The 26248-nt window shown below is 35.5% G+C and overlaps 2 protein-coding genes across 2 annotated transcripts; one reads left to right on the forward strand and one right to left on the reverse strand.

Moving 5' to 3' along the window:
- Window positions 1-4323: 4323 nt before the first annotated feature.
- LOC141672737 (putative disease resistance protein At1g50180) lies at window positions 4324-7989 on the reverse strand. The gene is made up of 2 exons (XM_074479391.1): window positions 6821-7989; window positions 4324-6545 (listed from the first exon to the last, which is right to left on the reverse strand). Exons 1-2 carry the CDS (start codon window positions 7878-7880, stop codon window positions 4693-4695), a joined length of 2913 nt encoding a protein of 970 aa, XP_074335492.1. The 5' UTR covers window positions 7881-7989; the 3' UTR covers window positions 4324-4692.
- Window positions 7990-15859: 7870 nt separating this feature from the next.
- Window positions 15860-20798, forward strand: LOC141671490 (2-succinylbenzoate--CoA ligase, chloroplastic/peroxisomal). Its single transcript, XM_074477766.1, has 10 exons — window positions 15860-16189; window positions 16688-16760; window positions 17350-17515; window positions 17606-17722; window positions 17929-18026; window positions 18199-18392; window positions 18543-18670; window positions 19338-19717; window positions 19874-20088; window positions 20195-20798. Exons 1-10 carry the CDS (start codon window positions 15963-15965, stop codon window positions 20322-20324), a joined length of 1728 nt encoding a protein of 575 aa, XP_074333867.1. The 5' UTR covers window positions 15860-15962; the 3' UTR covers window positions 20325-20798.
- The last annotated feature ends 5450 nt before the right edge of the window (window positions 20799-26248 follow it).

Genomic DNA, 26248 nt, shown 5'->3' on the forward strand with positions numbered 1-26248 from the left:
TTACAAATCTGACCAGTCATCTCAATTATTTTCTATTATATACACATATCGACATCAACCAAATAACAAATACTTCTAATTTGAAACTCTGTAAAGCACATACTTCAGAAAGTTTGTAAATTAAACATGAGAAATTCTATGATCCAATACCTCCTCATTTATCAGAGTAGAAACAATTATAATTTATCTCCTTCGATAATGTGAGTGTTAAATGTAAATATATAATCAGGATCATCTTATGTGATATTATTAAGTTTATCTAATAAGTTTTAATACAGAACCATACCTGATTCCATGACAGGATATATGAATACATATACGAATACAAATTGTGGGACTTGATTTTTCGCAAACTTGATACGGCCTCTAGCTATATCTCACTCGAACTGATGGTAATAAAGGAGTAGAGGTTGTGAATAGTCTCGGGAATCAAGACCCTATTATGTTTTTATATAGTAGCCCAATTAGACCCCATTAACCCTAATCAAACTACTATTGGGTATTACACATTACAAAGCCCATGTCAAATAAGATGTTATTGGACCCTTTATTTTAGACCACTTAATTAGTCCAAATAGTATAGAATAAATATTAAATATAATTGTATTTAATTTGTAATCCCATTAATTGGAACGTAGGAAAATATACTTATATTAAGCTTACAGGAGTTTCGCTATTTAGCAGTTTTGGTAATGGGGTATTTATAGTTGGCCACACGTCTACTAAAATAGTTGAAGCAAAGATTGTTAAGCATGATCATGAGTGTAAGGATAATCAGCACATTTTTATGCCATTTGCCTTTGACACATTCGAGTTTTTAGCTTCTAATGTGGTTGAATTTCTGAAAAGAGTACAAAAGGTAATGAACAAGAATGTAATGACAACAGGCTCGACAGGGTACGTATTTCAACGACTAGGTTTTGCAATTCAATGAAATCTCGCGGCGCAACTTGTTACGCCTTTACCTCGCACATTTGTAATTTGAATGTATTAAATAAAAAAATATTAAATATCCATTTATGAGTTGGAGATTAATCGGAAAAGATAGTTTTTTTATTTATGACGTTTGAGTTTTGTGCACACACTTCTAAGTGCTTTGACCGCATAGTTTGATTAATAATTTTCAATTTTTTCTTTTTGTAAATAAAAGATATAACTAAAACTTTAATTTACAAAAAGAAAATTTTAAAAAAATATTATTTTATCTATGCGGTCAAAGGACTTAAGTGCAAGAAAGTCAAACGATATATAAAAAAACAGAGGGAGTATTGGCTAAAAATTAAACAGTAATAGAAGACATTAAATTTACGTTAATTAATGTAAAATATTTGGCCCAAATACTTTTCTTCTTTTCAGAGATATAATTTTATGATTATTTCTTTAGTATTTTTACACATGTTAAAAATAATTTCATAATAAATTATTTCATTGTCACCAAATAAATTTTTATACATGCGCGCAATGTACGAGTTCCAAATTACGGTTCAATGGGTCTCGAGTACCTGTATTCTAAGAAAAATACCAGACTTAGTACTTAGAGCTATTTATTTCACCAGTTTTCTAGAAAACTTTTCTTAGAAAATAGAAAAATTAAAATATGTATTCAACTTACATATTTTCTAAAATGAAAAATAGAAAAATGGAAAACACGGTTTTCTGATTTATAACTAGGATGAGAAAATTCTGGAAAACACATTTTTATTGTTTTTTAATTTAAGAAAACAAAAAACACCCACATTCGAACTTAATATCCACATCTAACCTTAATATACACACATTCACGACCTTTTTATTCACCACTTTTTTATATAAGATATGCATAATATATTTTTATATTGCTTTTTTATGGAAATACATGAATATTATTAATAGTAATACAATTAATATTATTAATATTAATACATTTGTTTTAAAATAAAGACAAAACAAACTCGCATAAAATTTAAAAGTTTTATATTAATGAAGTAATTACAAATAATTTGTTAACATAATAATACATAAAAGTTGATATATGATACAAATATTGAAAACTATATAAATATAATTAAATAATTAAAAAACAAGTTTTCATAAAATAATTTTTGTTGACAATAACATTATTTATAATTATTTATTGATTACATAAAAGAATTATATATTTCAAATTGAGAAGTGTTCATATATACAGTAAAACCTCGATAAAACAAGGGCGAGAGGTCGGAGAGAGTACGACCGAGACCACGGCAAAACAACGGCGAGACTCCGGTGAGAGTTTGAGAGCGAGAGAGAGAGACAGTTTGTGTGTTTTAGAGAGAGGTTGAGACGGACGAGAGAGAGATGGTGAGAGAGATGGTGAGTGAGAGAGAGGGAGAGAGAGTTTGGGTGGGAGAGAACCGGTGACGGGAGAGGGTCTGAGAGTTTGAGAGAGATTGACGAGGAAGAGAGACATTGAGAGAGAGAGAGTGCAGTTTTTAGTTTTTAGTTTAGATTTTTTTTAATTAATTTGTCTGAAGAGAGGGAGAGTGAATTCGTTAAGGGGGAAAAAATTGGCTAAGGGGGGATAGAAAGGGGGGTTTTGCCGCGTTCATTTTTTTTTTCAAAATATAGACATCGGTTCTAAATAAAGCGATGTCTATTAACAACATAGACATCGCATTTTCGCGGGATGATGTCTATAACAGTTTAGACATCGGTGGCACATTCGACCGATGTCTAACATATGATGTCTATTCACCTTTTTCTTGTAGTGCTGGGACCATGAAAAATTATTAATTAATCGAAATATTAATATATCGATAAATTAATAATTTATTAATTTATCGATATATTAATAATTTATTAATTTATTTAGATATATTATTTAAAATTTTATAACATATACAATTCTCAGAATAATAATTTATTTTTATCTATTGAATACTTAAAATAACATTAAAAAATATTTCTGAATTTAAGTAAATTGAAAGAATTCACTTATTTAATTAGATTACGTAATGTCCTGAAGTTCTCAAAATGGTTCAAGGCAGGGCCCTATCTTTTCTAGACCAGCCTTGGTCCTATTTACCACACCAATAAAAGGGACCTTATTTAACTAAGGACATAATTGGAGCCAGTCTCACGAAAAGATATCCTTAAAGCAACAATTACATCACGTAATTTAATCTTGTAATATGAACATATTACGCCAGAGCTTCATAATGCAGTAAGAAAGATTTAAGATGAAGTACAAGTCGACATCAATTTTAAAAAGAAGCAGGTTACGATTGAGGCTTATTATAAAAGTGTATCCTAGAAATCTATAATTTTGATGTAATATATAATTATTAATTTATATATTATATGGGACTTATATGTATTAATATAAAATAGTATCTTATAAATTTAGCGAATTATTAATTTAGCATAAAGGGCCCGACTCGGGGTTACAAGAAATTATTAATTTAACGAGGTTATTAATTTATCGAATATTAATTTATCAAGGTTTAACTGTGTTTTCTACTTTTTTGTTTAATTTAATTTGTAACATGTTTTCTCATTTTTCAATAGTTTTTTTAGAAATAGAAAAGTGAGAAAATTTTAGAAAATTGAAAAAAAGAAAACCGGAAATAAACAGGCCCTTAGGGCAAATCCAACAGTGATTCAAAGATCCAAACAGATTACCCCAAATTCTCCTTCAACAGTGATCCAAATTTGGATCAGTGAACAGTACTGATCCAAATTAGTGATCCAAATTTGAATCACTTGATTTAATATAAAATAATGGTTTTGTTATTTGTATTTTATGAGATTTTATATTAATTTTGATTTTTTAATTATATAATTAATAACAGAATATAATTAATAGTTAACAAAATTTATTTTTAAACTAAAACTTAAAATAATGAGAAAACATAATTTTATTAAAATTTAAATAGAAGTACATTGAAGAGTCAGAAGTGCTGAATCCAGAAGTTGAGACTATTCCGATCGATGAAAATACTCGATTCCAATAATTCCTGGACCGCTTTAGAAAAATAAAAAATAAAGAGGCACATATTGCACTTAGATATACATTAATTGAGCATTTGTGAGAAGAATATACTAATTCAGAAAATTAGTGTATATCAGTAATATTTTGTATGTTGATTATTGCAATGAATGTATTTTTCGTGAACTAAGTGCACAATTTTAATATTTTTATGCGTATTAATTTTTTAATTAATTAATTTATGAAATATTATATAAATTGTTAATAATAATTTAACAAAAAATTTAAAATAAAATTACTTAATATGATATTTATATACTATTATATGTAAAAAAGTAATTTGGATGAAATATTTGGATCATCAGAAATGAGTTGGTCAGAAGATCAGTATCCAAATTGGGAATTGGGATTTTTGGATCACGAACGATGAAATTATCTTTCAACAAAACTGGGAGCCTAACAGCCACTATAGTTTCCTCTCATTATTTTTCTCTGGCCTTATAGTTTGGTCCTGCTCCTGCCCAAAGAATAAATTAATCAACATTTACATTTGGTGAAATCAGATGGTTTATGGATATGGTGTTGGTTTCTTGTACATTGAATTCTGTGATAGGGTTCGCCCGAAAAACGGTGAACAAGGACCCCACTTTTACAAGGTCGCTCATGTCCCTCATCTCCAAATAAGAAACGTCATTTCTCATCTTGAACAAAAATGTGGATACATTTACTGCAAATCTATTAGCTGTTCATATAACATCTTCGATTCTTATCGAAGAGACATGAGAAACTTTGTAAAAGTCCGGTCCTTGAAGCCTCCTACAGAACTCTGCAGGCATGTCTAATAACTCTAATTCTTGAAGTGCATTGAAGAATCTTATTTCTTCTGGGAGCTCAACTAACTTGCAACATCTTCCAATTTCCAAGCAGGAGAGATTAGACATGCATCCTTGACACACCCTCCATTTTTCGACGTTGTCAAGGTTCCACAATGCAAGACTTGTGAGTTGAGGGAACCCTGTGCCAGAGCAAACCATCTCCTTCCCCAAAAAGGAGTTCTTATCTAACCTCAAGTTACGCAACGTAGGAACCTTTTCTAGTACTGGCATCGGGTCTTCGTTAAGTTGAGAGTACCATAAAGCTAAGGTGGTGATACGACTGGAAAAGAGATTCGGATGATTATATAACATTGGTAACTCTGGAATCGCCCCATATATAAATAATCGATGTACAAGTAATGGATCAGTGTTGAAACAATGGTCAGAAAATAGTTGTCTCAGTACTGATGGACCATTTCGCTTGAGATCACATTTCATAATGTAGAGGGATAAGTAACGGAGATGTGAAAAGGATGAAGCCGAGGCTATGTCTGTTAAGTATCTGGTCATCTTTTCAGTGTCATCGTATTTTCTTTCCACACGCAAGGTTAATTTCCGAAGATTGGCTAATTTTGAGAGATCCTTCCCCTCACACCAGCTAGGATCAAAGTTCTCCAGGGTTTCCAAATTTTGTAACCCCTCAAATCTTAACTTACTTTTACTTTGAACTCCAAATAATGGTAGGTACAAATGCCGCAATTGTCCCAGGTTTCTCAAAATGTTTCGGGACATCCTTGGCTGGAGGTACATTTTCCCTGCTGTTTGTAGTTTAATAGTCTGCAGAAGCTCCAATCTTTGTATAGAAGGGAAAATCAATATTTCAGTTTCCCTTACGCTGAGATATCGCAAGTAAAAAAGGTTCCCCAGTACGTCTCCAGGATTACTTCGAGAAAAATGAACAGACACAGTTTGTTTGACAATCTTCACTCCTTCTAAGGCTAAAACTCTTAGTAGCTTGAAATGTGCAATATGTGATCTGAAAGTTGAAGCTACCAAACTTGCATTTTGATAGTCATCAATGCATAAGATTGATCGTAAATGTTTTGAATTGGCTTTGTTGAGATGGAGGGGAGTAGCTTTATCACTTAGATTTCCACCATTGAAGTAGTTTACAAACCGTCTGGTGCCAGGTAAGGTATCCAGAGATTTATCGAGATAATAATTGTTTCCTTTTCCAATATCAACTACCTTAAAAAATTGTTCGTGTTCTGCTTGAGATATAGACATGTCTCTCATAAGGTCATGAAGACGACAAGATTTGAACTTTCTCAGCGATGATTCCACTTCTTCAAAATTCGCTTGAACCATACTCTTGTGCACCAGTTCTGCTAAATAAGATTCAGCCACTTCCATCATTGTTTCTGCATCCCTTTTGTCACTTGACAGTACGATTCCTTCTGCAATCCATAATTGATACAGAGTCTCCGCTTCTATCTCTTCATCTTCTCTAAATTTACCCATATATAGAAAGCATGGCTTCAGTTGAGGGGGCAAATCACTATAACTCCAGTTTAAAATATGAAATACTTCTCTTTGATGTGCTTCTCCCAATCCTTTGCCCTTCTTTAGGGTTGATAAGCTATCATAGTACACCTTCTCCCATTCTATGAAGCTCGGTTTTGTCACTAGAATTCCACCAAGCACGACGATAGCTAATGGAAGCCCCGCACATTCTGCAACCAGTTTTCTTCCTAACTCTTCCATCTCTTCAATAGAGCTTACATCTATATAACCAATATCCAAAAGATTAAAATGATCAGATAACTCCGCCAAGATCATTGACACAAAATCTAAAGCACATTGAGCTGGACTTGTAGCATAATGATCAATAAACCAAGTATGCAGCCATGGAACTCTTACATAAAGGTAATTGAATGGCAACTGTGATGATCAAATTAGCTAAATTTAACTTGAATGCTAGGACTTCATTCTTATAGTTCTGTAAAGCTCAAGGGAAACAGTACATGAGAAGTGCAGAATACAAGGGAAGTTATCATACCTAGATGATCTCCTTTAGGAAGTGCTTTTAGCCGAAGCAACTCCCAACTATGTTCTGCATCAAGAAGTTGTGGATGGTGAATCAACTGCGTCGGATTCACATATTTTGCAACTTCAACATTTCTACTTGTAATCATCAATTTGGTTTGATAATTTCCAGTTGGGAATGCTCCTTTTAGGCAATCCCAGGCCTCACATGACCATATGTCATCAAGAACTACCAAACATATCTTTGTTTGTTGGATTTCAACAAGATACTCTTGTAGCATTTCTTCGTCCATCTTCAATATCTCATCCCTTTTTTCTTTGTCAGGGACAAGATCAATGAGAATCCGCCTCAGCAGATCTTTTCTTTGCCACTTCCGCGAAACAGAAACCCATGCTAAGCCTGCAAAATGAGTCCTAATAGTGGAATGATGATAAATTTTTCTAGCAAGCGTCGTCTTGCCAAGACCTCCCATTCCACAAATAGAAACAACCGGATATGAACCATTACTTGCATCCACCAAAGTCCTCACCAACCTTTCAACATCACTCTCAAATCCAACAAAAAACTCTGGCTCAACAACTACATGAGAATAAAATCGCTTGAGCTTACACTGTTTTTTCTCCAAAGAACTTGATGATCCCTGGCCTTGTGATGTCGATGCTATACCATAATTATTAAAAGAAGTGAATACTACCGACATGCTCGTCTGCACACGTTTAATCTCCCTATTGAACTCGTGTTGATACACATACTCATCAAGAACACAAACTGATCTCTTAACTACATTTTTCATTCCTCCTTGCGTTCTCTGTCTTTCACTAGACAAAGCTTTGATGAGAAATCTTTCAACTATATCTTCAACATCATACGCGAGCTCTCGTACTTGTGCAACCAAAATCTCCACTTTGTGTTCATCCATCCTCGAATCAGCATCTCTTAAGAATGTCAGCATCCACCTGAGCTTAACAACAACTTGTTCTATGTGATCACTCACACCATCAAGAAGTTGAGGCTCTTGAATCAGTAAATCGCCTATCCTTTCGACAACAATCGACACAATTGCCTCTGCCATTTCAAAATGTCCTAGTTCTTTTACCTTGACAGACAAGAGAAGCAAAAGATTGATAGTTTATGGACTAGGACTTTTCAAAGCATCAAGTTAGCCAGATGCAAGTCAACAGTACTATAGAGAAAAAATCTAGAATCTATACTCTTTATACTCTTTATTAATAAGTGAAACAACAGTAGTACTTATTTAACAGAAGTTGGCTTCTATAATATCTAAACTTTATTTTTATTAGTTAGTGTTTATCCAAGAATCTATTTACATTTAATTTGAAAATATTTTTTTATCAATAATTAACTAATATTAAATAAATTATATTGAAAATGCTAATTATAAAATAATTATAAGATAATATTATTGGTGCATAGAAGTACCGAATTATCAAAGTACCAAATTTTGGTACTTACCTAACGCACAGAAGTACCGAATTACCAAAGTACCAAATTTTGGTATTTACCTAAGGCAAATTGACTTCTATTCTATCTATTTTTTTTATTAGTTAGTGTTTATTCAAGCGTGTGTTTACTTTTAATTTGAAAATTAATTTTTATCATTAATTAAGTAAATTAAATAAACTATATTGAAAAAGCCGATTATAAGATAATTATCAAATAATATTAACTAATATTAAATCATTTAAAATAACAAATATTTCGCTCATAAGATAATTATACAATTCGTTTCAAAAAACAAAACTAATATGATAGATTTCTATAACAAGTAAAATAATGGAGAACTAGAATTATTATGAAAATTTTTATATCTGATTCGATTTATTTTAACTACATAATTTTTCTTTGGGATGAAAAACCCTTTTACCCACTTAAATACCCATGAGACACGTCGTTGAAATGGGCGCATCACTTTTTAAGCCACTACCCTTGCAAAAAACGTATATTAGCTTCTGCCGCCCACAAATGACTAATGGCAGATCCCATAGATAGACTACAGCAGGTCATTAATATGGCAGGTCATTAAGATAGATACGTCATAAGATACGTCTTACGGGTATAGTAGTATCCAATTTATATGTTGGAAAATATGGGTATAAGTCTCATATTGGTAAGTCATATTTTTGAGCATTATGACAAAAAGATGTGTGAGATATGATGATATTCTCTTAATAATAGAAATTATTATTTTTCATTAGAATTTGGCTCAAATATTATGGCATAAATTAATCTGATTCTGTTTCAGATTAATTGATATGGTGTATATCTTGATATATTTAATCTGATTCTGTTTCAGATTATTTATGAAATAGAGTAGCTTGCAAGTATTACACCGATTCCATAATTAATGATATTTAATTATGGAAAAGAGTAGCGCACAAGTCTATCTACACCTATATAAACACCTCTAAGGCGTTAGGGTTAGACACACCAAAAACATATTCGCCTCTAAACACAAAATCCTACATCTCTCTCTGTTGGTGATAGTTTCGTTCCCGTTCAAACTCGCTAAAGGTGCTCGTTATCCGTAACGCCGCTGCTACCTCGTTTTATCCTTGGAGGCTATCGACTCACACATACGGTGAGAGGCGAAATAGCTTTAAGGAGACAATTTCAACTGGACTCGAGGATCTCTCTTCTGTTTATATCCTTTCTTTCTCTGTTTGATTTCGTTTACTCACGCACACACTCGTTTGATTTATATGTATTAACTACAGATTATTTTCACAATCTTAAAGCTATTTATTTTATACATCTGTGACTGATACATCTGTATCTGCTTGTTTTGTTGAGTAACAGATCGATGGAAAACCAAACTGTGGTTAAAACTGGAAACGTGACGGCTGATCCCAACGCACAGATCGCTGGATCTGATGGGGTTCACCAGCAGGCGATTAACCCTAATGCACAGATCGTAGGATCTGTTGAGAGTCAAACACCTGTTGGACATGTGCCTTCGGGACATGTGCTTGTGGGACACACTGTCATTGGACAGTTTAGTGTTCCTCTTGGACAGATATCAGCAGAATTCACTCCTCCAATTATACATGCGGTGCCTACTGGTGTGCATACAACTGTAATACAGACGCACGTACCATCTGTTCCACCTGTGGTGCCTGCTGCACCTGTTATGGCAACTGTGTCTGCTGCACATGCTGAAAAACCTGAGAAGTTCAACGGAACGAATTTCAAATATTGGCAACAAAAGATGCACTTTTATCTGACCACGTTGCATATGGATCGCTTCCTTAAGGAAGAACCACCGTTACTCACTGCTGAGAGTAACGTGCAGACTGTGTATGCTGCTGATGCTTGGAAGCACTCCGACTACATTTGTCGGAACTATGTGCTAAATTGTTTGTCTGACTCGTTGTATAACGTGTACAGCACGAAGCCAACAGCTAAGGCCTTATGGGAGTCACTTGACCATAAGTATAAAACCGAGGACGCTGGGGCAAAGAAGTGGATTGTTGGCCGCTTTCTTGATTATAAGATGACAGACTCTAAGACTGTGGTCAGTCAGGTACAGGAACTGCAGGTGATCATTCATGACATTCATGCTGAGGGAATGGTCATACGTGAGTCTTTTCAAGTCGCTGCTGTTATTGAAAAGCTTCCACCTGGATGGAAAGATTTCAAGAACTACCTTAAGCACAAGCAAAAGGAGATGTCTATAGAGGATCTTATTGTTAGACTTCGTATTGAAGAAGACAACAGAGGGTCCGAGAAAAAAGTTAATGTTGCCACTGAGAAGGCAAACATGGTGGAGCATGCTCAAAGCTCCAAGCCCAAGAAGACTAGTTCTGGTAAAAGGGCAAAGCTGGCACCCAAGGGAGGGATTTCAAAGTCGAAATTTCAAGAGAAGTGCTACAACTGTGATAAGGTTGGTCATAGGTCTTCTGACTGCAAGAAGCCCAAGAAGCCCAACAAGAAGAAAGAAGCAAACATGGTTGATAATATCTCCAAGCAAATGGGTGATATAGACCTCTGTGCTACGGTCTCTGAAGTGAACCTGGTCGGTTCTAATCCGCGTGAATGGTGGATTGATACTGGTGCTACTAGGCATGTTTGCTCAGACAAGGCGATTTTCTCTAGCCTCAAAACTTCCAATATTGGTGAGAAGCTCTACATGGGGAATTCAGCAACTTCTACCATTGAGGGTGAAGGCACGGTGATCCTGAAGATGACCTCTGGAAAGAATTTGACTTTGAAAAATGTACTTTATGTGCCTGATATTCGCAAGCTCTGTTGAATAAACATGGCTTTCGCATTGTAATAGAGTCAGATAAAGTTATTTTGTCTAAGAGTGGTATGTTTGTAGGCAAGGGTTATTTAACCGATAGGCTTTTTAAGCTCAATATGATGTATGTTAAGGACGATAATGAAATGAAGAATTCTTTTGCTTACTTGTTTGAGTCTCCTAATTTATGGCATGCTAGATTAGGACATGTAAATTATGACACTTTACGACGTTTAAGTGTAAAAGAATACATACCAAAACTCACTATTGATTCAAAACATTAGTGTGAGACTTGTGTTGAGGCAAAATTAACGAGATCATCATTTAAACGTGTGGAAAGGAACACCAAAGTGCTCGACCTAATACATAGCGACATATGTGATTTAAAATTCGCTCCAACAAAAAGAGGAAACAAGTATTTTATTACATTCATTGATGATTGTACAAAATACTGCTATGTATATTTGTTGAAAAGCAAAGATGAAGCTATAGATAAATTTAAAATCTATAAAGAAGAAGTTGAGACACAACAAATTGAGAAAATCAAAACGATACGAAGTGATCGTGGAGGTGAATATGTTGAACCGTTTGGGGAATTCTGTTCACAACATGGTATAATCCATGAGGTCACTGCACCATATTCCCCTCAGTCAAATGGTGTGGCTGAGAGGAAGAATCGCACTCTGAAAGAGATGATAAATGCGATGTTGTTAAGCTCTGGGCTTCCACAATCGATGTGGGGAGAAACCATCTTAAGCGCAAATAATATTTTAAATATTATGATGCGCAAGAATAAAGATGTAAGTCCTTATGAAATGTGGAAGAAAAAGAAACCAAGTTACCAAAACCTGAAAGTGTGGGGGTGCCTTGAAAAGGTACTGATCCCTACACCGAAGATGGTGAAGATAGGTCCTAAGACTGTGAATTGTATCTTCATCGGATATCCTCCACACAGTACTGTATATCGGTTTCTTGTTCATGAATCCAAGATTCCTGACATTCAAAAGAATACAATTATGGAATCAAGGAATGCCTCATTCTTTGAGACGATGTTTACCTGTAATCCAGGAAACTAACAACCTACGACGTCTAAACGATCTCATAAGTCTGTAGATGGCGATAATGAGAGTGACGAAAGTGAAGACGAAAATGTGGGGGTAGTCAGAAGGAGCAAAAGACAACGAACGGAGAAATCCCATGGGTCTGATTTTATGACCTATTTGCTCGAAGAAGGTGACCCGAAAACCTATAAGGAGGCGGTTACCTCACCTGATGGGCCTATGTGGAAAGAGGCCATCAAGAATGAAGTTGATTCAATTATGCAGAATCATACTTCGGAATTAGTGGACTTGCCAACTGGTTGCAAACCATTAGGTAGCAAGTGGGTTTTCAAGACGAAGTTGAAAACGGATGGCACTATCGATAAGTACAAGGCTAGACTTGTATTCAAAGGATACAAGCAACAAAAATGCCTTGATTACTTTGATACATATTTTCTTGTAACGAGAATAACATCCATAAGGATGATGTTTGCTATCGCTGCAATGCGTAATCTAACTGTACATCAAATGGATGTGAAAACAGCTTTCCTAAATGGAGACATAGATGAAGAAATCTATATAGAACAACCTGAAGGGTTTGTCGTCCCTGGAAAAGAAAGGAAAGTCTGTAGATTGGTGAAATCATTGTATGGTTTGAAGCAAGCGCCTATGGAATGGCATGAAAAATTTGATGAGGTCGTGCTGGCCAATGGCTTCAAAATCAATGAATGTGATAGTCGTGCCTATTACAAGGATAACGAGAGTGGCTATGTCATGATGACACTATATGTAGATGATCTACTTATTGCCGGAAGCAATGATAAAGTGATCAAATTTACAAAGGACGTGTTGAAATCAAGATTCGACATGAAAGACATGGGACTAGCAAATATAATTATGGGAATTCAAATTTCTAGAATATCAGAGGGTCTCGCATTAAGTCAATCACATTATGTTGACAAGATCCTTGAGAAGTTTCTTAAGGATGATTTTGAGAAAGCTAGGACACCTGTGGATATGACTTTGCACCAATCCAAGAACAAAGGTGTAGCTGTTTCCCAATTGGATTACTCGAGGATAATTGGTAGTCTGATGTACCTCATGAGTTGTACAAGACCAGACATTGCATACTCAATTAGCAAGTTGAGTAGGTTTACGAGTAATCCGGGAGCTAATCACTGAAAAGCGATCATAAGGGTACTAAGGTACTTGAGGGGAACTCGAGACTATGGACTGCACTATGGCATATACCCAACAATATTAGAAGGATATACTGACGCAAATTGGATATCTAGCAAGAAAGCACTTAAGTCTACGAGTGGCTATGTGTTTACATTAGCTGGAGCGGCAATATCATGGAAATCCTCAAAATAAACGGTGATAACTCATTCCACGATGGAAGCTGAGTTTGTGGCACTAGATAAATGCGCCGAAGAGGCTGAATATCTACGTCAGTTTCTGAAGGATATTCCAAGATGGCCAAAGCCTGTAACTGCAATAGGGATTCACTGTGATAGTCAATCCGTTATTGGCAGAGCACAGAGCACGATGTATAATGGAAAGTCTCGTCATATACGACGACGACACAGTTTCATTAGACAATTGATCTCAACCGGAATTATCACTATTGACTATATACCGTCAAAAGATAATATCGCGGATCCACTAACCAAAGGGTTATCAAGAGAAGTGGTTGAGAAATTATCGGGAGGGATGAGCCTTAAACCTATTGCTTAATGGCATCATGCTGGGCACCCAACCATTGCTGACTGGAGATCCCAAGAACTTGGTTCAATATGACAACTAAATCATGATGACCAAATCACTGTGGGGGTAACCCCTGGCCTGTTCCTATGATGAGGAAACAGTGAGACCCGTAAGGTACGAGGTTAAGCTTTGAGCTTTTAATGATCTTTGATGAATACATGGAGTTCAGGAGTGAACGCATGGAATTCAGTTGAGTAAACGCGTGTTACTCTATAAGATAAAGATCACCTATGTGGGAGAGAAGTGGGGCCGCTTCAAAGGAGAATTGCGAGGCACAATTCTTTAGAAACTCCATCAGAACCAGGACGATGTTCCATGACCAAAATGGACATACTCATGAGAGCTGAACGAGTCAGAAATGATATAGTGATAAGTATATCATCGTTTACACAAACGGTCGAACAGTTCTAGGACAAGCACGTCTACTGTCTACCAGTAAAGTCGGTATGCTTACTCGAGCGAAGGTTCAAGGAGCATTCTCTACCTATCGTATGCTATATCTGATCGAAGAAACTATCACCAAGTCAAGCCTTGTGTCTGTCTGTCTGGTGTGTGCTACTAAGATCACCAATCTCACCTAGGTGGGGGATTGTTGGAAAATATGGGTATAAGTCTCATATTGGTAAGTCATATTTTTTAGCATTATGACACAAAGATGTGTGAGATATGATGATATTCTCTTAATAATGGAAATTATTATTTTCCATTAGAATTTGGCTCAAATATTATGACATAAATTAATTTGATTCTGTTTCAGATTAATTGATATGGTGTATGTCTTGATATATTTAATCTGATTCTGTTAAGGCGTTAGGGTTAGACACATCAAAAACATATTCGCCTCTAAACACAAAACCCTACCTCTCTCTCTCTGTTGGCGATAGTTTCGTTCCCGTTCAAGCTCGCTGAAGGTGCTCGTTATCCGTAACGCCGCCGCTACCTCGTTTTATCCTGGGAGGCTATCGACTCACACATACGGTGAGAGACGAAATAGCTTTAAGGAGACAGTTTCAACTAGACTCGAGGATCTCTCTTCTGTTTATATCCTTTCTTTCTCTGTTTGATTTCGTTTACTCACGCACACACACCTTTGATTTATATGTATTAATCACTGATTGTTTTCACATTATGCGCCTAGAAGCCCGTCGTATCCAGGTTAATGCGCCTAAGAATGAGTAGTATTCGGGAGATACGCCTCAAAATCAACATTTTCAAATTTTTGTTTATTAATCCTAATACGCCCAAGAGGTAAGGCATATAATTTATCGATCGAAATAACAACGATTGTATTCCCATAAGTTTCGTCCTGCTTTCTAGTTTCGCTTCTCTCGAGATGCATATATGTATATATGTATGTAATGTTTTTTCTGGGTGGATGAATGAAGTGCTAATATGGCGGGTAACGAGAAACCGTAACACCGACAACCTTATCGAAATTGTTAGCGTGTGTATAATTATATGCGTGTTTATATGTGTAGCACATCTGAGAACAAATTCGGATTGTTCTTGGCACGGGTTACCAACTAGTAGTGTAATAATAAATGAATTTTTATTAAAATTTGAGAAAAAAGAATTCAACTAAATTTGGAATATTTTCTAACATAAAATTATTTTATATTTAGCAGTTTATTAATTTTATTCTAGATTAATTAATACTCCCTCCGTCCCAACAGGTTCTATACGTTCACTATTTGCACGCATTTTGAGGCTTTCATAAGGTATAGTTTCATAATGTTTTTTTTTTTTTTTTTTTTGAATAAAAGTTTAAATATAAAACTTTTATTCCGAAAAAAAAATTCAAAAAAATATTATAGAGTTATGCTTTAAACGAGAATTGAAAAGCGTGCCAAAAAATAATGTATAGAATTCAATAGGACTGAGGGAGTATATAATTTTTTTAAGTTTTATTTTATTTAAAAAAATGTTGAGTGCTGATGATTACAAGATCATTGACAAGAGGTAAGTTGTTTAGATTTTAGTGGATAGTGGATAAGATAACAATATAGCCTAGCTCTAACTCTCATCACTCACTCTGCAGCTACTCTGTTTTTTTCAAACCTCTGTTTCTTCTTTAACTCCCAAGTCTTTCATGCAAAACCCACAACTTTTACAGATGAGTACTTACTCACAAGCACATATTTGTCAATGCTTGACCCGCATTTCAACTCTCCGTCGCAATGCCACCGTAACAATCACCGGAACTCGACGTAAAACGGGAGAGATATTTGTCGAAAATGTTCTTAGTTTGGCTAGTGGACTTGTTGAAGTTGTTGGTCTTAAGCCTGGTGATGTTGTTGCCATTTCTGCACTTAATAGGTATGCATGTGTTTTAAATAAAGGCTTAATTATAACTTGAACCTTAAAGTACGATGTGTTGTACACATAAACCCTTGAAGAAAAAAATCATACACTTGAACCCCTAATGTACTGAATGTGTATATCCTGACCCTTGCTCCAATCAAACACTCCTGAATCGTTAAATGTCACATTTTCAGGCACGGTATTGTGGCTAGAAAATTGTTTTTTCTCTTCAAAGCTTAATTCCTTTGTTTGGATGGATACAGACTTGCAACTTCGGGGTGAAAAAATATGACATTTAACGATTCAAGAGTGTTTTGTCGGATCAAGGGTCATGATGTACACATTTGTTACATAAGGGGTTGATGTGTATGAATTTAAACTTTAAGGGTTCATGTGTACAAAACGTCATACTTCAAGGTTTAAATTATAATTAAGCCTTAAATAAATTTATTACAAAGTTTCGAGATTTTTATTATTTTTTGTTTTGCCTATTTTTTTTTGTTTGTGTTTCAGTGATTTGTATATGGAGTGGCTACTTGCTGTTACTTATGTTGGTGGAATATGTGCTCCTCTCAATTACAGATGGGTATGTATACTTATGACTTGTGAGATTATCCGTTTTCTGTGCTCTTCGATAGAAATTACAAAATGGTGATTTGTGTTAGTCACAAGCAGGGGCGGATCCAGAAATTTTATTTTAGGGGGACACCGGACAAATTTTGAGAAAACCCCTTTATATTTTTGAATTTTGAGGGGGCACTTTCATATATTTTCAAAAAAATTAATGGTGAAAAAACTTAAAATTTGATTTTATGGGGACAGTGTCCCCCGGTGCTCCTTACTAGATCCTCCCCTGGTCACAAGTGATTTGTACTACTGTGACTGTGACTGCAAATTACACCAGGTGCAGGGATATGTGTTGAAACTAGTGACTTCCAGGTTTTGCTTGAAGAGGAGTCGTAATTTCGTTAATTTAACTACTTTGTTTGAGAAATTGCTAAAGATATGTGGGAATTTAGTAGCGAGATTATGTTGAAGGCACCTACGAGTTACTACACGAAATTAGGAATGAAGATGAATTTTCTTTTTTCGTTATGTGTTATTTCTCGTCCTGCCTTTCTTTGTTTAAGCCCGGAGCTTGCTTGTGTGTACTTATGGCATTTTTCGGCATTTAGAGTTTGGAAGAGGCAAAGTCAGCAATGGAAGTTGTGAGACCGATATTACTGGTGACTGATGTAAGTTCTAATTACTGGCACTCAAACTTTCAAGCTGATACTATCTCTTCTATAAAGTGGCATGTTCTGATGGATCACTCAGTAGAGCTTGACATCACTGCAAATGGTAGTTATCTTCATCTAACCTTAACACAAATAAATAAAATATGAAGTTACCATACACGCCCTTTACTTGTGTGCTTATCGTCTTACTTAGGGGTGCCTTCTTTCCCGTTGTTAACTACCGAGATGCTTAAGAAGTCAAGCATAAAATCAAAGTCTTTAAACTACATCTGGGGACCTGATGGTGCTGCCATTATATGCTTTACTTCAGGTAAAGAATTTCATTCAGATGTTCGCATAAATTATAGACTTAGTCCTCTAGATTTCTGATTGTGAACCTATGTTTTGAGTACTAATGTAGTTGAGTGTTCATTAAACAAATCTAGAGGGTTCACTTCTTTTACATTAAGAGGCCTCTCTTCTTTTACCTTACAAGATGTTGTTTTTTGGTTTTAAAATTTCGATCCCTGCCTATAGGAACCACTGGAAGGCCAAAAGGAGTTACTTTAAGCCATTCAGCTTTTATTATACAATCCCTAGCAAAGATAGCAGCTGTCGGTTACGGTGAGAATGATGTATGCCGGTTATCATGAATGTTTTACTTCAAAATAAAATAAGATAAGAATTAATAGTTATTCTGTGAGAGCAGACAAGATTAAATCAGATGTATTATAGTGAATTTTGTGAAGTTTCTGACTTGGTAAAAGGCAAAGGAAACTGAGACTGTTGTTACTCGAACATTTGCAGGTATATCTGCATACTGCTCCATTGTACCACATTGGTGGATTATCATCAGCCATTTCCATGCTAATGGTAGGTGGTTGTCATGTTTTAATGCCCAAGTTTGAAGCTGCGTTGGCTCTCAAAGCCATCAACCAATATGAAGTGACATCCTTCATAACTGTTCCTGCAATTCTGGCTGATATGGTTTCTGTAATCAGGTATGCCGAAAAATTTAAAACATAACACTGAACTTGAAGAATATTACCTTAACTTTTATGTCTTCTACTTTCTTCTTCTCCTGGCCGGATAATTTTAATGTCCACACTCGTGTTGATTGTATTTATGGTCATATCGGAAGCTTCTGGCAGGACAACAGAAACACGGGACAGATTGTTATCTGTAAATAAAATCTTAAATGGAGGTGGGAGCCTTTCGGTTGAGCTACTCAAAGATGCAGTTCAAACTTTTCCAAGATCAAAAATAATCTCTGCTTATGGTGGGTTTTTTTCCAGTGATCTCCAGAATTTATATATCAATCCTATGTTCAGCCAAGGGCAAATAGTTAAATAGCCAAGAGTTTTGTTTCATTGTATCACAAGAAAAGGTCTAGGGATCAGGTGAGAAAAGCAGAGAATATAAGTTGAATCATGCTCTTGCCAACTGCTGTCTGAGAGTTTGTATTTAGGTTTCAAATTTCAATACTTTAGAAAGTGAAAGAAGGAACCTTGATGGCAATCTAAAGCAAATATAAGTTTGTTGCCCTCACCCAGTTTAGTAATTGCCCGAGTTACTCTTCTAGACAAGATCTCCATGTAATGAACAAATACTAAATGTTCATTTTAGCAAATTAGTGTTGATTACATGGTTAATACAATTTATCTCAGGATTAGATGGTTTAGAGTGTGATACCATATAACTGGGAAAATGACTAGCTATGAACTTGACAAACAAAGTTTATTCCTTCCATGAAGTTAAAATTTTAATTGGCAACTTGTTGCAGGAAAAAGAGTGGAGTTGCTTTAGAAATTAGAGTAGTGCTCTGGATTTACATTAGGCTTACTTATCCATCATACATTTTGCTTCATTAGCGTTCTTAAATTAGACGTCATTCAGAAAAAAACCATATCAATCTTGTATCTGAGTTATCAAAGTTTTATCTGCAGGCATGACAGAGGCATGCTCTTCTCTCACCTTTATGACCCTCTATGATTCAACAAAAGAAAATTCTGTCCAGTCCTCCATGAATGAAAAATCTAATTTGCATGAACCACGTGGAGTTTGTGTTGGAAAGACTGCTCCTCACGTTGAACTAGAGATCAATTCTGAGGATGTTTCTCATTCTGGACGGATATTAGCAAGGGGTCCCCATATGATGCTTGGTTATTGGGGTCAAATACCAACCACCAAAGATTCTGTTCCTTGTAACGGAGGTTGGTTTGATACCGGTGACATAGGAAGATTAGACAATGATGGAAATGTCTGGCTCATTGGACGAACAAATGGAAGGATTAAGAGCGGAGGAGAAAATGTGTACCCAGAAGAGGTGAGCATGCTGCATGCCTACTAGAACATCGTGGAGTTCTTGCTTTGCATGCTGCATGAAATGGAATCAAATACTTTTATTAATGTAAATAAGAAATCTAAAAGACCTTCTGAGATGCTCAAATTCTTCCATTTCATGTATTATTAACTTTTTTAGGTAGAAGCTGTCCTACTGGAACATCCTGGAGTTTCCCGCGCTGTTGTTGTTGGACTCCCAGACACACGCCTCACAGAAATAGTAGTCGCTTGTATTCAACTAAAACCTAAGTGGATGTGGACCGATTATTGCTCAAAACCCTCAGCTAAAGACAATTATCAATGTCTGTCCAGTGAGATACTCCAGAACTTCTGCAGAGAAAAGAATTTAACAAGGTATCTCTCTAGAACTTACTTTATATCTGAAGGGGCATGCCAAACTTGAAGGGTAACCATAATTACACTACTTAGTTATTTATGCCTTTCTTATACCTTTCCACAGGTTCAAAGTACCTAAATATTGTATCATATGGACAAAATCATTACCATTGACAACTACAGGAAAATTAAGAAGGGACCAGGTAAGATCAGAAGTTATGTCTCATACTCAGCTTTTGTCAAGCAGACTGTAAGGGTGGATATCGAAATCCATCAACTAGAGAAAGTCTGATAGTGCATTAAGAGACAGAGAAAGGGTACTGAATCCATCAAGAAAGTTTCTTCTCTTCAGCTTAAAACATCAGATTCCAATGTAGTGAAGCCATGGTTCTAGACTTCTAGCATATCCCTTCTGAGGCCCGACTGATCTTGGTTTAAACTCGTGGAACTTCTCTACCATTTTGAACATCAGGAGTGACTTGGAGATTAATGCATACAAATTTTTAAGAGCAAATTGCATGCCTCCAAACTAGCTTGGACAAGGTATCAGGATGAGCACATTGTGCAATGTGCACTATTTGTTATTCAAAACAATTTTGTATGGTTATGTTTGGTAACTGTATGCAGACTTAACTGTCAAATAACACAATCATTGTAAAAGAACAGTGAAAGATGTGCTCTTTGTTTCATGATACATTTACAGTCTTACACTAAACCAAATATAGATCTGTTGCAATCTCAGAGCACTATGTTGCAAATTTGGACTTAGAAAGGAAAGTAATGTTGCAGAGTATCCCATTCTTTCTTCATATAACATCGGAATCTTCTCTAATACTGGCATTGGGTCTTCCTCTGTGGAAGAAGAACATAATTTTAAGCAGGTGATCCGAACTAAAGATACATCAGCATGAGAGTTATGAAGTTGCTGTCCAAATACTTGAGCCATCTCCGGGAGCGGGCCAACTATAAATGATTCCTGAAGAATGTAATTTTGATCACACAACAATTTTCGCAAGATGTCAGGACCATCAGGCAACGCTAGTTTTTCAGGAAAAATAGAAAGGGCCAAGTATCGCAGACATGGATACGGTATAGATGCTAAATATTTCGTCATTTCAACATCATAATTCATTACTGTTACAGTTAGCTTCTGAAGATTGATTAATTTTGGTAGATCTTTAACCTCACACCAATCAGCGTTAAAGTTTTCCAGTGTTTCTAACTTGCTCAATCCATCAAACCGTAATTTAAAATTCTTCTTCAGCTTGTGAACTTTGCAACCTGGTAGATACAAATGCCGCAAATGTCCCAACTTGGCAACATTTTCCGAAATTGATCATAGAAAACCTAAATCACCCAAGGCTTTATATTGCTTGCTCTTCCAAGTTTGAAAACAGGGGATATCTCAGGTAAACAACACTTTATATTGCTCGCTCTTCCAAGTTTGAAAACAGGCGTATCTTCGTCAAAATCAACTGCTTCCAAAGGGAGAACTCTCAAAAGTTTAAATTGAAAACATGTGATGACAGTACCGGTGAAAGAGTTGTCGTTCTAGACTTGGTTAAATGTATCATTCAACGATATCGTTGTTGATTGGTTTTCTTGACAAAGTGGGAAATAGCTTGATCGCTTGCATGTCCCGCATTGTAATGAACTGCAAGTTGTCGGCCATAACCAGGTGAACTGCAATTCTGAGGATATTTCTCATCCTGGACGGATATTAGTAAGGGGTTCCCATATGATGCTTGGTTATTGCCTTATTGGGGTCAAATACCAGCCACCAAAGAGTCTGTTCCTTGTAACGGAGGTTGGTTTGATACCGGTGACATAGGGAGATTAGACAATGATGGAAATGTCTGGCTCATTTGACGAACAAATGGAAGGATTAAGAGCGCAGGAGAAAACGTGTACACAGAAGAGGTGAGCACAAAATTTTCACTTTCACTTGTTTTCTTGCTTTGCAGGCTGCATGAAATGGAATCAAACACTTTTATTAATGTAAATAAGAAATCTAAAAGACCTTCTGAAATGCTCAAATTCTTCCATTACATTTTTCTTGGCTTTTTTAGGTAGAAGCTGTCCTACCGGAACATCCTGGAGTTTCTCGCGCTATTGTTATTGGACTCCCAGACACACGCCTCACAGAAATAGTAGTCGCTAACAAGCTCCTGTTGTTATTGAACATCCTGTGAAACATGTGCTTGCAAATTACATGTTTACAGTTATTGTAGACTCCTGTTTGTGTGTCATAACAAGCTCTTTGTTTCATGATACAATTACAGTCTTACATTAAACCAAATTTGGATTTGTTGCAATTTAGAGCACTGTTGAAATTTTGATAATTAAAGTGTGATTAATTAGCAAGTACAAGAAAAATCATACATAAAGTTGTCTGTCATTTAGAAGTACACTGTTAAATGTTCTTATCCCATTTTCTAGTACTTTATATAACCTACCCACGTTTGGTTGAGACAGAGAATTTAGGTTGAGGCTAGGAATTTAGTTACTTACCACCCCAAGGTCCTAGATTCGATTCCAAGTGAATGCTCGGACTTAAGTAGAGGGTCATGGCAGTGGGTGGTTCTGTTGTGCTATCTCTTTTCTTATAGAAAAATGTACTACTCCGTAAAAGCAAGTTGGGAAGAAAAAGACAAAATGGGCCATCTTGTATGGTATTCTAGAATCAATTACTATTGTTTTCAATTAGTTTTCAAATAATTGTTGTGGATGATAATTTTTTTAAATAGATATTTATTTTTTTGCCTGTAAACTCGGTTCAGGTCACTAATCAGCCTCCATACAGGACCACCTTATTTGTTTTCTTCTTTAGTTCCAGATTAGTAGTCAATTATGTGAATAGTATTAACTGTTTTTCATAATTGTCTCTGAGTTATATGAAAGCTAACTACTGTTACCAAGTAGATTCAGTCTACATTTATGTGCCAGCTTTCTGTTTTAGAGATTACAAAAAGCCATTCCATCTGCATTTCGACTACTCCATCTGTGCTTGGTTTCTAAATGGCTGAATCAATTGTGTCCATTGTCGTCGGAAGGGTCACTGATTTATTAAGCAAAGATTCTCCAGTTCTGCATGGAGTGCAAGATGACATTCAAGAACTGGTGGCAGAGCTCATGCAGATGAAGACTTTCTTAAGAAATGCTGATACAAGAATAGCTGAAGATTGCAGAAGTACGAGAGCTTGCCTATGATGCTGAACATGTTGTCGAAACTTTTCTTGTCAAAGCTTCTTCCGCTGAAAAAAAGAGAAGAAAACAGGAGAACAAATACATAATAAGATCAAAGATATTCAAAGAAAGATGCCTGTCATCTTAAAATCTGAAAGCAAATTAATGCTTACAAGTCGCAATATTGATGTTGCTGAGTACGTAAATTCAAAAGGACTCATTCACCAGCCAGGACTTCTAAGCCCAGATCAAAGTTGTGATCTACTTCAGTTGAAAGCACTTCCTACAAGAGGAGATTATATAGGTAATTTACACGCATTTTATTATGTTTCATTTCATCTGTTTAAGGTTACCTAAACTCCAATAATAAAATGGACTTGAAAAATCCAATGAAATACTCTCAAACTCCTAGTATGAAAAATAGTAGTTAAACCGTGTTTTGAAACATTCGAAAAACCAGTTGCTTGCCTACCGAGGCACTGACCATAAGTAATTTGTTACGCGAAAGGAAGCAGGAGAAGAGGTTTTCTAAGGGGTTAAATATCAAAGTGGTCACCGAAGTGGAGGTCATGTATTACTTCGCTCACTGATCTTAACGGAGTATCATTTCAATCATTAAAGTCACAATAAATATCAATCAAGTACCTCCAAATTTTAGTTCAAAGGGTAAAAATATTATTTATAGAGGTTTACACATTATTCTTGAATGCGACCACAACCAAGTAAAATGTTATGACTTCTAGTATTTATGACAATATATTTGGATTTTATCAATTTTGTTTACTATTTATTTTTAATTAAAATAAAAATAATAATTATATAATAAAAAATAAATAGTAAATAAACTTTATAAAATCTAAATATATTATCATAAATACTAGAAGTCATAACATTTTATTTGGTTATGGTAGTATTCAAAAATAATGTGTCAAACTCTATAAATAATTTTTTTACTCCTTAAACTAAAATTTGGAGGTAGTTGATTGATATTTATTGTGACTTTAATGATTGAAATGATACCCCGTTAAGATCAGTCAGTGAAGTGATATATGACCTCCACTGAAACCACTTTGATATTTAACCCGTTTTTTTCTAAGTGTTCTCTTATTTCTTAATGAATAGCCATATCTTAATATTACGTGGGCTTATACATACCTTTCTTTTTGTTTTTTCTGTTACAGACATTGCTAGAGATTATAAAAGGATGGAAGAACTGGGAAGAGAAATGGTAAGAAACTGTGTTGGTCTTCCACTAGCTATTCTGACTTTTAGGGTTCTTATCACTAAACCCTCATTGATAAAGTGGCTGAAGGTACACGATGATATCACGTCATTTCAGAGGGTGAAAAGGATCGGGACAAGATGATCAAAGTCAAATATCTCATGTTTTAGGTTGCAGTTACAATGACTTACCCTCGCAGCTGAAGCCATGCTTTCTATATTTAGGTAAATTTATGGAGGATGAATGGATTGATGCAGAAAATTTGTATCAGTTATGGATTGCTGAGGGAATGGTACTATCCGGTGACAAAAGGGAAGGAGAAACAATGATGCAAGTCGCTGAATCATACATGGGAGAACTGGTCCATAAGAGTATGATTCAAGTGAGATTTAATGCAAGTCTTCCGGGTTGTTAAAACTAGACAACTTGTATTTTATCAGAAAAGAGGCACAGTAGCTAATTCCTATTTTACCAAAAACCCAATCACCAACAATACTGATCGATTTTAATTCGAAATGTGGATGCACATGAAAGTCAGCCACTACGATTATGACTATATTTTTCCTATTTTAAGTTATTAAGAGTTTTGTCTCTTAAAAACATAATGCATCATCGACGATCTGTTTTCGGTACCTTTTTTGGTACTAATATCGGAAGAGTATCAGACACCCTTGTTTACTTGTACTATCTAGTCCTGAGAGGTTCTAATTTCAAAATTTCTCCATGGATACATAACTTGGTACTGTTACATACTCTCAACCTAGACGTGTAGTATAATATTGGTTCGATGTCAAGTAATATTTTGGGCAAGATGGCATTTTTTCGCCATTTGTGTGCTTTATATAGTACCATGTGCAATAGTATACCAACTACTAAGGCATGTGGGTGTGCATGGTGTTATTTTTTGTCTCGCGCGCACAAACACGCGCGCCGCCGCCGCCTCACCACGCCACGACTCGGGTCGAAAGGCGATTTGGGAGAATTTCTTGGCATCTTGCGTACACGAGGCGACCTGGGCGAGGAATTTTACTTAATGTTTAATTAAAAAATATTTACTGACTTATTATATTATTTTATGATGAATATTGAATCTGTATAACAATAATGATTTGGTAAGCAACATCTGTTGATGCACATAACTCAGTATCAGTGTGGATCATCCGTTGATAGACTGAATTTGTGCATTATCCGTTGATGAACAGTTCCCTGGATCAGGATTTGCTGAGTGCAAATACTGATGGGGCTGGCTGTATCAGGATTTAACAAATCCTGATATTGACTGTTAGACATTCCGATCCTGGAAATATTTCATTAATTACAATTTAAGTCAGGATATTTATTTTAATTAATGTATTTTATTCAGTTACGTTTTGTGTTGTATTATATACTGAACAAAACGTTTGGAATAAAGAGATACGTGAATTACATACGTGTGAAATTTTAGCTGCTATATCTCTCTTTTTCTCTCAACCATAATATACAGATCAAGCATATGTTTTCTGGGCGAACTGAGGTCAGGTCGTTGTTGAACTTTACGTAACTGTAGACGAATTGCTCTGTGTTGTTGTATCCTGGAAGTGATATTGCTGCAACCCAACACTTTTCAAGAACAGTCTAGACTTCTCGAAGGCTAGGCGCCTCAGCTGTTCATAGTTCTTTCAAATTTGTTAAAGCTTCTGTTAGAGCTAAGTGTTCTATTCACTCTTTGTCAATTCAGTTACTTATTTATCTTGTTGTTTTGCCTTCGTGTTTTGTTTCGTTATTTGGTTT

This window comes from Apium graveolens, chromosome 7 (genome assembly GCF_009905375.1).
Source record: "Apium graveolens cultivar Ventura chromosome 7, ASM990537v1, whole genome shotgun sequence".
NCBI classification, from domain to species: Eukaryota; Viridiplantae; Streptophyta; class Magnoliopsida; order Apiales; family Apiaceae; genus Apium; species Apium graveolens.

What these genes read in the sequence shown, in the direction of transcription:
- LOC141672737 (XM_074479391.1), bottom strand. Translation starts at nt 7,880, where the DNA reads ATGGCAGAGGCAATTGTGTCGATTGTTGTCGAAAGGATAGGCGATTTA. An exon ending in TCCTAAAGGAGATCATCTAG is followed by an intron (nt 6,546 to 6,820) that starts GTATGATAACTT and finishes TTGGTTATATAG; the next exon opens with ATGTAAGCTCTATTGAAGAG.
- LOC141671490 (XM_074477766.1), top strand. Translation starts at nt 15,963, where the DNA reads ATGCAAAACCCACAACTTTTACAGATGAGTACTTACTCACAAGCACAT. An exon ending in TCGGTTACGGTGAGAATGAT is followed by an intron (nt 18,027 to 18,198) that starts GTATGCCGGTTA and finishes GAACATTTGCAG; the next exon opens with GTATATCTGCATACTGCTCC. An exon ending in AGAGAAAAGAATTTAACAAG is followed by an intron (nt 20,089 to 20,194) that starts GTATCTCTCTAG and finishes ACCTTTCCACAG; the next exon opens with GTTCAAAGTACCTAAATATT.